General features: G+C 47.7%; 1 protein-coding gene across 1 annotated transcript in view; it reads right to left on the bottom strand.

Moving 5' to 3' along the window:
- Positions 1–14,053, bottom strand: part of SNTA1 (syntrophin alpha 1) — a 29,501-nt gene that overhangs the window by 4,790 nt on the left and 10,658 nt on the right. Inside the window, exons 3-4 of the mRNA XM_032858881.1 lie at positions 3,367–3,571; positions 22–229 (exon numbers count right to left, since the gene is read on the bottom strand). Of these exons, the coding sequence (XP_032714772.1) occupies positions 22–229; positions 3,367–3,571 (413 nt within the window). The remainder of the gene's footprint in view (positions 1–21; positions 230–3,366; positions 3,572–14,053) is intronic.

The following is a 14,053-nucleotide window of genomic DNA, read 5'->3' as shown; positions in this document are numbered from 1 at the left end:
GAGGCCTGGCCCAGCAGGCACCTGCTCAGTCAGCCAGCCGATATGCTTGATGTCCTGGCTCCCAGCTGTGCTGGTGGCTGCAAGCAGCGCCTGCAGCTCGTCCTTGACCCAAGGCATCAGAGTGTTGACCTGGGCCTGGATAGCAGCTGCCCACGACTTTGCGCTAGCCTCGTCCTTGGCTCTCAGGAAGAGGGTGTCTTGGCCATCTGCTGAACAGATCTCCAGATACCTGCAGGCACAAACAGAGGGGAGGGGAGGACCAGCTTGTTGGGCTGCAGCTGCCCAACCTTAAAACCTGGCCCCAAACCCCACTCTCGGCAAAACCAGGAGAAACCGCAGGGTATCCAAGAGATGGTGGGGAGTGACACTCCCTGCGGGGGCTCCAGCCACAACTGGGGCTTCGTAGGGCCTAGGAACAAGAGACTATGACACATACACACACAGGCATATACATACAAATTAAACACATATGCAAACATGTGTGATAGGAGCCAAAATCACTGCGTGAGGATTCATGATCTTACTTTTTTTTCTCCTGGTTTCTAAGGAGAAGGATTCTCCCTCTGAGCCAGCTCCTGGCTCCTCCCTTGCGGCACAGGATGCAAGTAATAAACTAACGGGGGCGGGGGTGGGGGGAGAGCGTGGAAACTGAGAGGCCAAGTCAGTCTGCATAAAAAGAGCTGGAGGAGTGGAGAACGGAGAAGGGAGGGAGAAAAAAAGCCATGTGGACAATTGTGGGGGAAGGGTTTCCAGGAGGTACCGAGAGGAGCAGTGACAGGGAAAGGATTTTAAAATGTTATGTTTGAACCATGAATGATTCGGTCCTCTTTGCCCTTCCTGTCACAGATGAAGTGAGACAGAAACTGGAGAATGGCTCACACGATACCCATTCCAACCCCCTTCTCCTTTGCCTCCCTCTACTGCAGAACTAGGAAGGGAAGTACCTGAATTCCCACCTCCCTTGCAGCTAGGGCTGGCCACCAGATCCAACCATGAGACATAGACAGAAGTCTCTGGCCAGGACGTCCTCTCCCAACTGAAGGGAAAGCTTCCCTAGATGGGGTGGTTACTCTCCAAAGATGGCTTCCACCAAATCCATCCCTCCCTGTCCACACAGTCCACTTTTCTCATCAAGAGGTGAAGTTTCTTTCTCTTCTCCTTGACCTTGTAACTTGATTTGACAAATAAAATGTGACAGAAGTGACATTCTGGCATTCCCAAGCCACCACGAAGTCCAAGTACCCTGCGACCAACTACCCTGAGAGGAAGAACAAGGCACATAGAAAGGCCTTGCGGAAAGAGGACTGCTTAGCCAGCCCCTGGCTGTTCCAACTATTCTAGCTGAGGCAGCAGCCATGGGGGCGAAGCAGCCATCTTGTACTTCCAGCCCCCGCAGACACCACAAAAAGCAGAAGAACTGGCCAGCCGAGCCAGCTCAGATTATAGATTTATAAGAAATAATGAACTGTTATCTTTCAAGACACTGTATTTTAGGATGGTTTATTATGCGGCAAAGGAACAAAATACCAAGAGAAAAGTTCCTTTGCCTTTTGCCTTCTTCCTGCCTGGAATATGGACACAGGCTTCAAGGCACAACCACCATTCTACCTCTAAGAAGAAAATACACAATGAAAATGGCAGAGGAGAAGCTAGAAGCTTGATTCATTAAGGGCATTCTTGAGGAGCGAAAAAAGCCTAATTAGCTGATCCTGAACCATTTCTCAAACATGTGGAAAAGTAAACTTGCCCTTTATTTTAGCCATTGTTTACTGGCCTTCCTGATACTTGCAGTCCAGTGTGATCCTAACACGTAGTAAAAGTGTGAAATATTTTTCATTACAGTTTGGTTACCAGATCATGTTCCTTTGACTGGGATATTTAGTGCTGATAAGGAACCACAGGTATATCCAAGTTATCTGTGTTACACACATGCCCATAGTCAAGCACCCATGTACACACACACACACACACACACACACGTGGATATTAACACAAACATACACAAACACATAGGCACAAATCTACACCCACACCCATGCAAACGCTCACATATACACACAAACGCTTGCATTTACTGTCAACTCCCCATGAACACAGAAAACACACAAACACACAGGTTTCGGGTGATGTCTGGGATCAGGCTGGGAACCACAATTTACCTAATGTTCAGTAAGTCTCAGGAATGACTAAAACCACCTCGCCTTCATCTAACACAAAAGGCCCCTTTGGTGGAACATCTTAAGTGACCTGCAAATCACCAGCTCTTGCCTCGTGGGGGCAGGCTGGAGCTGGGATCGCAGGTAGGGCTACGCCATCTGGATGCTGAACCCCCAGGCCAATGTTGGGCTTCGGCCGGCCGGTATTGAACCTCAGCTGTAACAAGGACCCACAGCAAAAGCCTTTTATGCTCACACTATGTAAACACCACCCTCGATCCTGCATACCCCACTCGGTCAACATATCCTCCAGTCAACCGCCACCATCCCTCAGGCACCTGCAGTTTCTAAAGCAGAGAGGGCTACTGGGAATGAGGCAAGTTCTATCCCTTCCTGGGTGTGTGATCTTGGGCAGGTTACTGCCTCTCTCTGTCCTCATCTACAAAATGGGGCTGAAATAATGGGCCTTTGCTCGTAGGGGTGCTGCGAGAGTTAAATTAAATTGTGCATGGTAGGAGCGCCTGGGTGGCTCAGTGGGTTAAAGCCTCTGCCTTCAGCTCAGGTCATGATCCCAGGGTCCTGGGATAGAGCCCCACATTGGGCTCTCTGCTCAGCAGGGAGCCTGATTTCCCCCTCTCACTCTCTGCCTGCCTCTCTGCCTACTTGAGATCTCTGTCTGTCAAATAAATAAATAAAATCTTTAAAAAATAAAATAAAATAAAATAAATCGTGCATGGTAAACACTCAATAGTGTTGGCTCTTACCAATCTTACCATCAATGAACTGGTAAGGGCTGCCCATATGTGAAGGACAGTAACTTTCCACGGCCCTGACATGAATGTTACTGGACATCTACAAACCTCAGCAGAGTTAGAAGAGACTTGAGAGGATCACTGAGTCTAGAAACTTTATTTCCCAGTGGGGAATCTAAAGGTCAGTGAGGAAAAGGGACTAGTTCAAGAAGAACCAGGACTGGACTCCAGGGTTCTTCTACAGTCCAAGCTCCTCCTCAGATGTGAGCTGTTCAGAGGAAAAAGAGAGAACCCAAGCGTACCATCATCCTCTTCACTCTTACACCCATTCAACAAACAAACATTTCTTAAGCCCTACTATGTTCAGGCATTGCACTGGTCACTCGCAACACACCGCCATCTTTCCTTCGACCCCACCACTCATATCTGCCTGAGTTGCCCCCCCACCCCAGACTTACCTGGGCTCTGGGTCACTGGGGGTGCATCTCCTCGAGACATATGCCATCTTCAAGGACACGCGTTTGGCATCACTGAGGTCCCGGGGTGGGGGACCAGGGGAAGATGGCTGTCGCTGAAGGGGTGAAGCAGGAGGCGAGTCCCAGCCAACCGAGGTCCCGCTGGCAGAGTTCTTAAAATATGGTGAGACCTCCTTCATGTACTTGACTGGTCAGAGGACAGGTCAGCAGTTACTGTCATGACATGGGCTCCCATGCAGCACACATCACAACTGTCACTAATTCATAAGAGTTTAATTTATGTTCCATATCGCTGTCCTCCTCTAGGTAAAGTCTCTGACAGGGCAGCATGGTAGAAAATACTGGATGCATGCCACCATCCATGCTCTCCTGTTTCCCCTGGCTTACAGAACCACGCCCATGCCGCCTGGAAGAAAAACCACACTTCCCAGCCTCCTTTGCAGCTAGGTGTGGTCACATGACTAAGTTCTAACCAAGTAAGTAGAAGTGTTTGGACCTTTGGGATGGCTGCTTAAAGGGACTCAACCACAGCCACAACAAGGCGATGAAAGAGCACTGAGACAGGAGTCAGGAGGTGGGACTGCTCTTCCACTGATCCACTGTTTGCCTCTATTTCTTCAGCCTGCTCACCTGCAAGGAGGAGGTATGGAATGACATAGTCCTGTGGGACCAGCTGCCAATTGTCCTCCAAGATAGAGGACAATTGAGACCCAGGACAATTGAGTCTTCCAGCTTGAGACCCTTTTTGAGGCTCCCTTATAGCTGTGAGTACTTATGTGACCAAGTCTGGCAAATAGGATGAGAGCAGAAGGGATGTGTGCCGCTGCCAAGGTCTGCCTATTAAAGAGGCATGCCCTTCCTTTCCTTCTCTGTTTCCCTGACAGGGTCGAGCTGGCTGGGACACAGACTGGTGAAGAGCCATCTTGACCATGAGGTCATGAGCCACCGTCTAGGGAAGGCTGGCCAACAAAACAGAAATAAATGGATGCTGACACTTTGGAGATGCCATGTCAGACATGGTCTGTTTCCTAAGAAAGCAAGGATTTCTATTGTATGTATTTGTGAAAGATATAATAGAGAGAGAGAGCACACAAGTAGGGGAGGAGCAGAGGAGAAGGGAGAGGAACAAGCAGACTCTGCTCTGAGTGCACAGCCCTATGCAGGCTTCGATCCCAGGACCCTGAGGTCATGACCCGAGCCAAAACTAAGAGTCAGATGTTCAACTGACTGAGCCACCCAGGTGCCCCAGGGCTTCTATTATATTTAAGCCACAGTATCTTATGGATCTCCTGTTACGATAGCATAGCTTGTACCCTAACCGATATAGACGCTCTTAGCTCTGACCAAATATCATTAAGTATAGTGGACACCTTCTAGAACAGCACTGTCCAACAGAGTTTTCTGCACTTAGGTAAATGTTCCATATATACACTGTGCAATGCAGTAGCCACTAGCCACATGTGGCTATTGAGCACTTGAAATGTAGCTAGTATAAATGAGGACCTGAATTTTTATTTTATTTTATTTTATTTTAAAGATTTATTTATTCGACAGACAGATATCCCAAGTAGGCAGAGAGGCAGGTGGGAGGAGTTGGGGGGGAAGCAGGCTCCCTGCTGAGCAGAGAGCCCAATGAGGGGCTCGATCCCTAGGACCCTGAGATCATGACCAGAGCTGAACACAGAGGCTTAACCCACTGAGCCACCCAGGTGCCCCTGAATTTTTATTTTTCTTTAATCTTAATTACTTTAAAATTAAATTCAGTCTTGGGGCGCCTCGGTGGCTCAGTGGGTTAAAGCCTCTGCCTTCGGCTCAGGTCATGATCCCAGTCCTGGGATCGAGTCCCACATCAGGCTCTCTGCTCAGCGGGGATCCTGCTTCCTCCTCTCTCTCTGCCTGCCTTTCTGCCTACTTGTGATCTCTGTCTGTCAAATAAATAAATAAAATCTTTAAAAAAAAAATCTTTTAAAAAAATTTAAATTAAATTAAATTCAGTCATGCACTTGGAGCCAGTGGTGACCACAATGAAGTTCTAGAATAACAGCCTAGATCTACTTCTCTGCCCAACTGACCCATGAATTCATGTTCTGCTATGTGATCCTGCCCTTCCGGCTATGCTAGCTGGACCAAGATGAGCTCCTGACCCACAGTAGACTCCCCAACATGAGACTGGGAGAGATTCCAGACTGGTGTCTTGAACAAACACAAATGCTATGGGGGCAACCACCTTCTGCTGTGGGGACAGAGAAGAGGAAGAAGCTGGTTTGTAGAGAGAATTAGTGGAGATACATATTGATAGAGGGAAGGTGCTGTCGATCACCTGCTAATGCTCCAGTTTCTGATACTCGTCCTTTAGAAAGTCGAACTGCCATCCCAACAGGAGTTATGATATTTGCAACCAAAACAGTCTTCACTGGGGCCTGGACCCGTGCCTTTTTAGAAAAGGAAGATCTTACTAACAATGGCAGCTGGAGGTGAAGGCAATATGATGACAAGTTTGATCTGAGATGAGCCTGATAGGAGTAGAGATTTAGAAACAAGTCGGTTTTCCTGAGTACCTACCATGTACCAGGTATGGGACTGGCCTTAGGTAGGTAGGACTGAGATGTAAACATATGCACTTCTATATCCCTTGCTCATGGAAGACATCATAAATCAATCATAGTATTCTATGGCATGCATTACCCAGCCACTAAGCCTGATTGGTAATAAAATATTTTGATCATTCTTGCTATATTTATTAGAGGTGCCTGACTGGCTCAGTTGGTAGAGCATGTCTCTTACTCTCGGGGTCATGAGCCCCACACTGGGCCTAGAGCCTATTAAACATTTTTAAAAAATAGAATAAAATATAAAATGCTATTTATTTTTTTTAAAGATTTTATTTATTTATTTATTTGACAGACAGAGATCACAAGCAGGCAGAGAGGCAGGCAGAGAGAGAGGAGGAAGCAGGCTCCCTGCCGAGCAAAGAGCCCGATGCAGGACTTGATCCCAGGACCCTGAGATCACGACCTGAGCCAAAGGCAGAGGCTTTAACCCACTGAGCCACCCAGGCGCCCCTAAAATGCTATTTAAAAAAGCAATCTAAAGGAAGGCAATTTTAGGATTGGTTCAGTGACTCAATGACATTGAATTCAGGGTAGGCCTCTCTGCCAGTCTCTTGGCCTTCCCCTCATGACCATAAGATGACTGCCACAGCTCAAACCAATCATTCCTTACATGACAAAACCCAAAGCAGGGAGGTGATAGGCAGAACAAAGGGCTTTCTCCTCAAAACTCCTTATCAGAGAGGTAAATATTCCCATGAAGATTTATATCTCGGGGCGCCTGGGTGGCTCAGTGGGTTAAGCCTCTGCCTTCAGCTCAGGTCATGGTCTCAGAGCCCTGGGATCGAGCCCCACATCGAACTCTCTGCTCAGCAGGGAGCCTGCTTCCCTTCCTCTCTCTCTCTGCCTGCCTCTCTGCCTACTTGTGATCTCTGTCTGTCAAATAAATAAATAAAATCTTAAAAAAAAAAAAAAGATTTATATCTCATTGGTCTGACTGGGCTCCATGCCCACTTCTAGAAATATCATTAGTGAAGGGGAGTCATCATGACTTAGATCATATATCCACCCAATAAAATCAGCATTCTGTTAGCAACAAAGAATTCTGGAAGGCAGGCAACCAACACTGTCTGCCACATTTGCCCTGGCATCTGGACTGTTCCCAATTCCGATGAGCAGCAGTCTCCTCATCTCTAAAATCAGCTACTGGGAAGACATTGTGTACGTCATAGTGATTAAAAGACTTACCCAAGTACTGGTCTCTCTTCTCCTAGCTATGCTGTCCCCACTGCTGCCCTACTAAGGGGTGCTTATGCCTACTAATCCTTGGGCAGCCTCCCTTCCTCTCCCTTCAACTACCATGCCCTCATGGCCATCTGACTTGCCAACCATCTGACTTTTGCAGTCAAAGCCTAAATAGTATGTTCTGCCTGTGAGCAAACAAACCAGGAAGGGGTAAGGAAGCAGTTACTGGCCCAGCTCCCTGGAAAAGCCAGAGAAGAAGCTATTTCTATCACAGAAGACTGTCCCTCAGGCTCAGACAGGATCCAAAGCAAACAGCAGTGAAAGTGAGAGGAAGTTACAAACCCTACTAGGGTTGGAAGAGCAATTAAGCTGAAAACAAGAGCAGGTTTTCTTGAAAGAATTAAGGTCTGAAGTTTGGGAACTAGGACTAAAAATGACTCAATGACTCATCCTCATCATTGCAGCAATGACTTATCCCAGAACTGACTACTGGATTATGTCTCAAGGGGCAATGGAGGTGGGACACATTACAGCCTAACTAATAGTCAAACCATTCCCCGCTTTTCTCATTGCTAACAGAATCCTGAGCCCCACAGATTTGGCTTCTTCCCAAACAAGGAAAAAAATCATGATGGGTCAAAGCTAACCATGATCCTTCCATCCCTCTTCCTTGTGATTGGTTTAGAAAAAGGCAGATGATACAATTCTGGCCAATGAGAACTGAAGGAAAGTACACTGCCTTCCCTTTCTCTCCTCTCTCTAGCCTTTATAAGTTGCTGGGAGGGGGTTGGTCCTAGAGCAATGATAGTCACATTTTGAGCACAAGGATTGGGGTCAACACATTGAGGATGGTGAGGCCTTAAACTAATATACCATGTAGCCATGCTGCTTTTAGATTTTCTGGGGAAAACTCATTTCCTTCACTGTCTTAACCCCTTTGAATTAAGTTCCTGTTACTTGCGGACAAAAGCTTCCAGATTAATACAGCCTCCCCATTTCCCACCCCCCACCCTGTATGGGGAGGGGAGATACAACTGATACATCCCCCTGCTGTCACTAGCCACACCCCTCCCCTGCACAAAGTCCTGCTCTGGCTCCCCTGCACCTTTCATCAAAATCCAAGGCTCTCTAGGACCTGAGCCCTGCCTATCTCTATGGTTTCACCTCCTGCTACATCCCTAATCTCACCCTCTAGTCTAATGATCCTGGCCTCTTCAGGATGCATGCCAACATCCATGCTCTCCTGTTTCCCCTGGCTTATAGAACCATGCCCATGACGCCTGGAAGAAAAACCACACTTCCCAGCCTCCTTTGCAGCTAGGTGTGGTCACATGACTAAGTTCTAACCAAGTAAGCAGAAGTGTTTGGACCTTTGGGATGGTCCAAACTTGCACTCTTTTGAAAACGTTCTCTCTGTACAGAATACTCTTAGTACACAGTTTTGGTTTTTTTTTTTAAGATTTTATTTAGTTATTTGAGAGACAAGAGTGTGTGTGTGCACGTGTGTGTGTGCATGTGCGCTAGATGGGGAGGCAGCTGAGGGAGAGGGAGAAAGAATTCAAGCAGACTCTGTGCTGAGGGTGGAGCCTGACACAGGGCTCGATCTCACCATTCTTGAGATCATGACCAAAATTAAGAGTTAGACGCCTAACTGACTGAGCCACCCAGGCACCTCAGTACATAGCTCAGATTTACAAATCTTGGATTTGTATTCCAGCTCCAGTGCTGTCTAGCTACGTGACCAAGGACAAGGAAATTCACTTGCCTGGGCCTTGTACTGCAAGTCGATAAAAGAGGAATAACAATATCTCCCCCAGAGAGATGTTAGAATTAAATAAGATGATATAAAACGTGTGGCAGAGGTAAGGGACTCAAGAAATATGAGTTTCTTACCTACCAGCCACCCCTGCCCTTCTTAGAACTCTGCTGAGACTTTGTATGCTGGGGCTCTCTCTCACCAAAATGGGAGCTCCTAGAGGACGGAAAATGGACTGGAGCTGAACCAGGAGTCAGTGTTCTGTAAATGGAGAAATGAATGCCAAGTATGACAGGTTCATTCAGGAGAGAAAAGGTGCCACAAACCCAGCCCAGTTCCATCACCCCCTAGGAAGCCTTCCCAGATGCCCACTCTGGATCCACTACACCCATCACTTCTGCAGTCACCTACACCCCACTCTCCTATGTGTGTGTGTGGAAGTCTGTGTTCCCCAATAGGCTGGGAGCTTTGTGAGGGCATGGACCTCATCTGACTCATCTCTGTGTCCCTAGAATCCAGCAGGGATCTCCTATGCTACATGCTTGGCAAATGAACATTTGTCAACTTTGGAAGCCAGAGAAACCACTTAGAGCCCCTGCTCACCCAGGCTGTCCCAGAACTGGGTCCTCCCTCTCCTTTCCCACAGAAACATACTATAAATGGACAGCACACAAGCCGATGCCCAAAACAGGGCTTGGGTTTCACAAACCAATTGGCTTGTCCCAGAGTGGGGGTGGGGTTCAGGGGGCCCCAGAATGTGGCCATAAATAGCCCAGCTCAGAGGCCTCCTCCCTGCTCTGATTTCTGCCTGAGTCACCCGCCCAGGCAGGGTGGGGCTAGCCAAAGGCAGTGGCCTCAGGGCTGATGGCCCTGTGGTCAGCATTCTTGAGACTCCAAAGATAAGCCCAGCTGGTATCCACACCCTCCCCAGCCAAGCCCCTGACCCAGGAGCCTGGTGAAGCAGTGACAATTGGATCCTTCCTCCTCAGGGAAGCTAAGACACACAAACATAGGACACCCTGACCCTTCCAGAGGCCCCCGTTCCCTTATAGCTCTGCCAAGAAGAGACAGGACCCAGGCCTGGCCCCAAGGATCCAGGAAAAAGACTCCCCCAGGAACACAAGCAACTGAAACAGGGCAGGATCATTCACCTGGCCCAGGACAATTGGGAGGAGCAAATGTGCTGCAGAGAGAAGGGGAAACATCCATTTTAGCTCAACCAGTATCCCCAGTACTTATCCCAGTGTTCACTAATGCTTGTGACTGAACGTCCTGGCTTTGAGTCTTGACTGAAGCCCGTTCTCTAAGCTCACTTGTCTGTTCAGTGGGCACTCACCTACTTGGCCCTGGCCAAAATCACGTGATCTAAGATCCAATTGTTTACTAGGCTAGAGCCTCTCTCCTCCAGCCAAAATGTCAGTTCCATGAGAGCAGGGACTTGCTTTCTTATGCACTAGGTACCCCAGAATCTAGTATAGTACCTGACATATATGCTAGGTAATCAATAAGTATGAAATTTGTTCAATGAATGAATTTAGACAGACCTGGGGCTTCTCATTTTGGAGAGTGGGGGCTGTGGAGTGAGGTAGGTTTGGGTGTAACCTCTTTGCTTGGCAACCTTGGACAAGTGACTTGACTTCTGTGACCCTCTATTTCTTCATCTTTAAGATTTTTTTATTTTATTTTATTTTTTTAGAGAGAATGAGAGAGAGACATCACGTGCAAGGAGGGTGGAGGGGAGGAGAAGGAGGGAAAGAGGAGGAGAGAGAGAATCTCAAGCAGACTCTGTGCTGAGCCCAGAGAACAACACGGGGCTTGATCCCATGACCCTGAGATCATGACCTGAGCAGAAATCAAGAAGAGTCAGCTGCTTAACTGACTGAGCCATCCAGGTGCCCCAATTTCTCCATCATTATAACAGGAGTAAAATAGATCCATTTCTTGGGGCGCCTGGGTGGCTCAGTGGGTTAAAGCCTCTGCCTTCAGCTCAGGTCATGATCCCAGAGTCCTGGGATAGAGCCCCACATCGGGCTCTCTGCTCAGCGGGGAGCCTGCTTCTTCCTCTCTCTCTCTCTGCCTGCCTCTCCGCCTACTTGTGATATCTCTCTCTGTCAAATAAATAAAATCTTTGAAATAGATCCATTTCTCACGGTACTGAGACTCAATACCAGTAAAGCACTTCACCCTGCCTAGCATAGACTAAGTCTTCAATAAACTGCCTTGGGGTTATTTTTGCTGCTGTTCTCGGTATGACTATCTAAGGGGATAGGCTCAGGAAACAGTGATAGGCAAAGTTTTCAGTCCAGGCCCTGTCACCTGCTTTCTGGCTTTGGCAGTCCCAAGGTCTCTCTGCCTGATTTTCCTTGCCTGTATGATGCGTACTGATGCGCCAGCTCTCTGAGTAGGTATTGTGAAGACTCAAGTTGAGGCTGCCCACCTGCTCACCAAGGACGGTCTGGAGAGGATGTGGGATTCTAAAGGCTCTGGAAGGGGCAACCTTTAAGGTTCTGCTGGTCTAGCAAGGCTGGGTTATAAATAGTTCCCAGCCCCTGGCAGGCCCTGCATCAGGCCTGACCAACAGAGCCTGCATTGCCACACTCTGGGGCATGACAATCTCATCTTACCACACCCTCGAGCAGTACAACAGATGCCATCTGTCAAGATCCTAAAGGCAAGTGAACCCCTTGACCTCACAACACCCTATGCAGGAACCCCGCTTCAGATAAATGCTCACAGGTCCACAGAGGGCTCACAGCACCATTGTCTGTGATGCAAAAGGCTAAGAACAACTTGAATGTCCACGAGTAGGGGCTGCTAAGTATAAGATGGGAGCTCTCTGACTAGCAGACCACTCAGTCTTGTTCAGAGCTATGTCCATGGCGCCAACATCAAGTCCTAGTGCAGAGCAGGGCATCAGTAAATACTTGTTAAATAAATATATGAATCCCAATAAAGGGATATTATACTACCACTAAAAATAATGAGACAGAGTTATATGCACTAAGTTGGAAATAGGCCCTCAACTTGCTAAATGATCAAAACAAAAATGGAAACTTTCTGAAAATGTAAAAATATCAACTGTGGTTATCTCTAGAAGAAGATAATTGCTTGGGACACCTGGGTGGCTCAGTCGGTTAAGTGTCTGACTTCAACTCAGGTCACGATCTCAGGGTCCTGGGATGGAGCTCCATATTGGGCTCCCTGCTGAGGAGGAAGCCAGCTTCTCCCTCTCCCTCTGCCCCCCCCACCCCACTTGTGCACTCTCTCTGTCTCAAATAAATAAAATCTTAAAAAAAAGAAGAAGGGGGGAGATGCCTGGGTGGCTCAGTGGGTTAAGCCTCTGCCTTCGGCTCAGGTCATGGTCTCAGGGTCCTGGGATCGAGTCCCGCATCGGGCTCTCCGCTCAGCGGGGAGCCTGCTTCCCTTCCTCTCTCTCTCTGCCTGCCTCTCTGCCTACTTGTGATCGCTGTCTGTCAAGTAAATAAATAAAATCTTTAAAAAAAAAAAGAAGAAGAAGAAGAAGGGGGCGCCTGGGTGGCTCAGTAGGTTGAGCGTCTGCCTTCAGCTCGGGTCATGATCCCGGGGTCCTGGGATCGAGTCCCGCATTGGGCTCCCTGCTCAGTGGGGAGCCTGCTTCCCCCTCTCCCTTGGCCTGCCTCTCTGCCTACCTGTGCTCTTTCTCCCTCTGTCAAATAAATAAATAAAATCTTTAAAAAAAAAAGAAGAAGAAAAAGAAGATGAAGAAGATAATTACCTTACATTCTCCTCAGGTTTTTTATATTTTACTTTATTACATTTTTTAAAATCTACTTTACTTTCAAAAATATACCACCGTATGGGAGCTACAGGCAACTGATGAATCACTTAAATTCTACCTCTGAAACTAATAATACACTATATGTTAACTAAATTGAATTTAAATGAAAATTTAAATATCTATATATACACTTACATATATCAGCACATTCCAATCCATGTAAGACAGGATCCGGAGATGAAGCTCTTGTCACCTCAATAAGCAAAGGACTCCAGGACCTTAGTACTGGGAGGAAGTCATGCTTACTGAGAGCCCACCATAGAACAAGCACCAAGCCTGACTCACACACACCTTCACCTGACGGCAATAGTTCAATAAGGGTCCCTGTCCTTATGTAACAGTTGGATACATTGAATAAACAGTCTCACGGAGGTGACATGACTTGCAATGCATCATAAATACTTAAGAACATGAGTTTTTATATCTGACAGATCTGAGCTCAAATCCCATCCCTGCCACTGTGTGACCCTGGGGAAACAGCATCACCTCTCTGAGTTTCAGTGCTCTCATCTGCACCATGGGACAAATAACAAGCCTAAGTTATAGAGGTGGTTTTGAGGGTTCAGTGAGAAAACATATGGAAGGCACCTAGCACCGTGCCCAGCATATTGCTGGTGGCTCAATAAACAGCAGATACCACCACCACCATCATTATCGTCATTATTTCCTCTACCACCATTGGCAACCAGGCTCACACAGCTAATGGAGGCCAGAAAATGTCTCCAGAGACCCCATAGGCATTTTAATCAAGATCCAGGGAACAAGGGGCACCTGGGTGGGTCAGTCATCGGGCATCACAGTGTCCTGGGATTGACCCCCACATCATGCTTCCTGCTCTGCGGGAAGCCTGCTTTCCCTCTCCTAGTCCTCCTGTTTGTGTTCCCTCTCTCGCTGTGTCTCTCTCTGTCCAATAAATAAATAAAATCTTTTTAAAATTTTTAAAAAATAAATGTTTCCTTGAGAACAATGATGAGAACAACAGGTCTTAGTGGCCATGGGAGGACTAGATGGGGGCTCCATTCAGAAGTCCCTCAGGTGTCTCGGGGCACGGCATCACGTGGCTAAGCCAAGCAGGGTAGTTTCAGATTAGCTGCATCCGTGACTCACGTCTCTCCTTTGACAGCCTCTCCTTTAACAGCTGTGATACATTAAGACTTTGGGCAGGACACCTGGCAGCGCCCATCTCCCAGGGAAGGAGCTGGCAGGAGTCCCAGGGACTCACCATGGATACTCTCAGGACTTCCTCAAGCCCGGCCTGAGCTCTGAGCCCCATCTGAAACATTTAGGAAAGCCAACCGCAAT

This window comes from Lontra canadensis, unplaced genomic scaffold, assembly GCF_010015895.1.
Source record: "Lontra canadensis isolate GAN:19392208 unplaced genomic scaffold, GSC_riverotter_1.0 scaffold16, whole genome shotgun sequence".
Lineage (NCBI taxonomy): Eukaryota > Metazoa > Chordata > Mammalia > Carnivora > Mustelidae > Lontra > Lontra canadensis.
The sequence above is the reverse complement of the archived record's forward strand: the minus strand, read 5'-3'. Positions and strand labels throughout refer to the sequence as shown.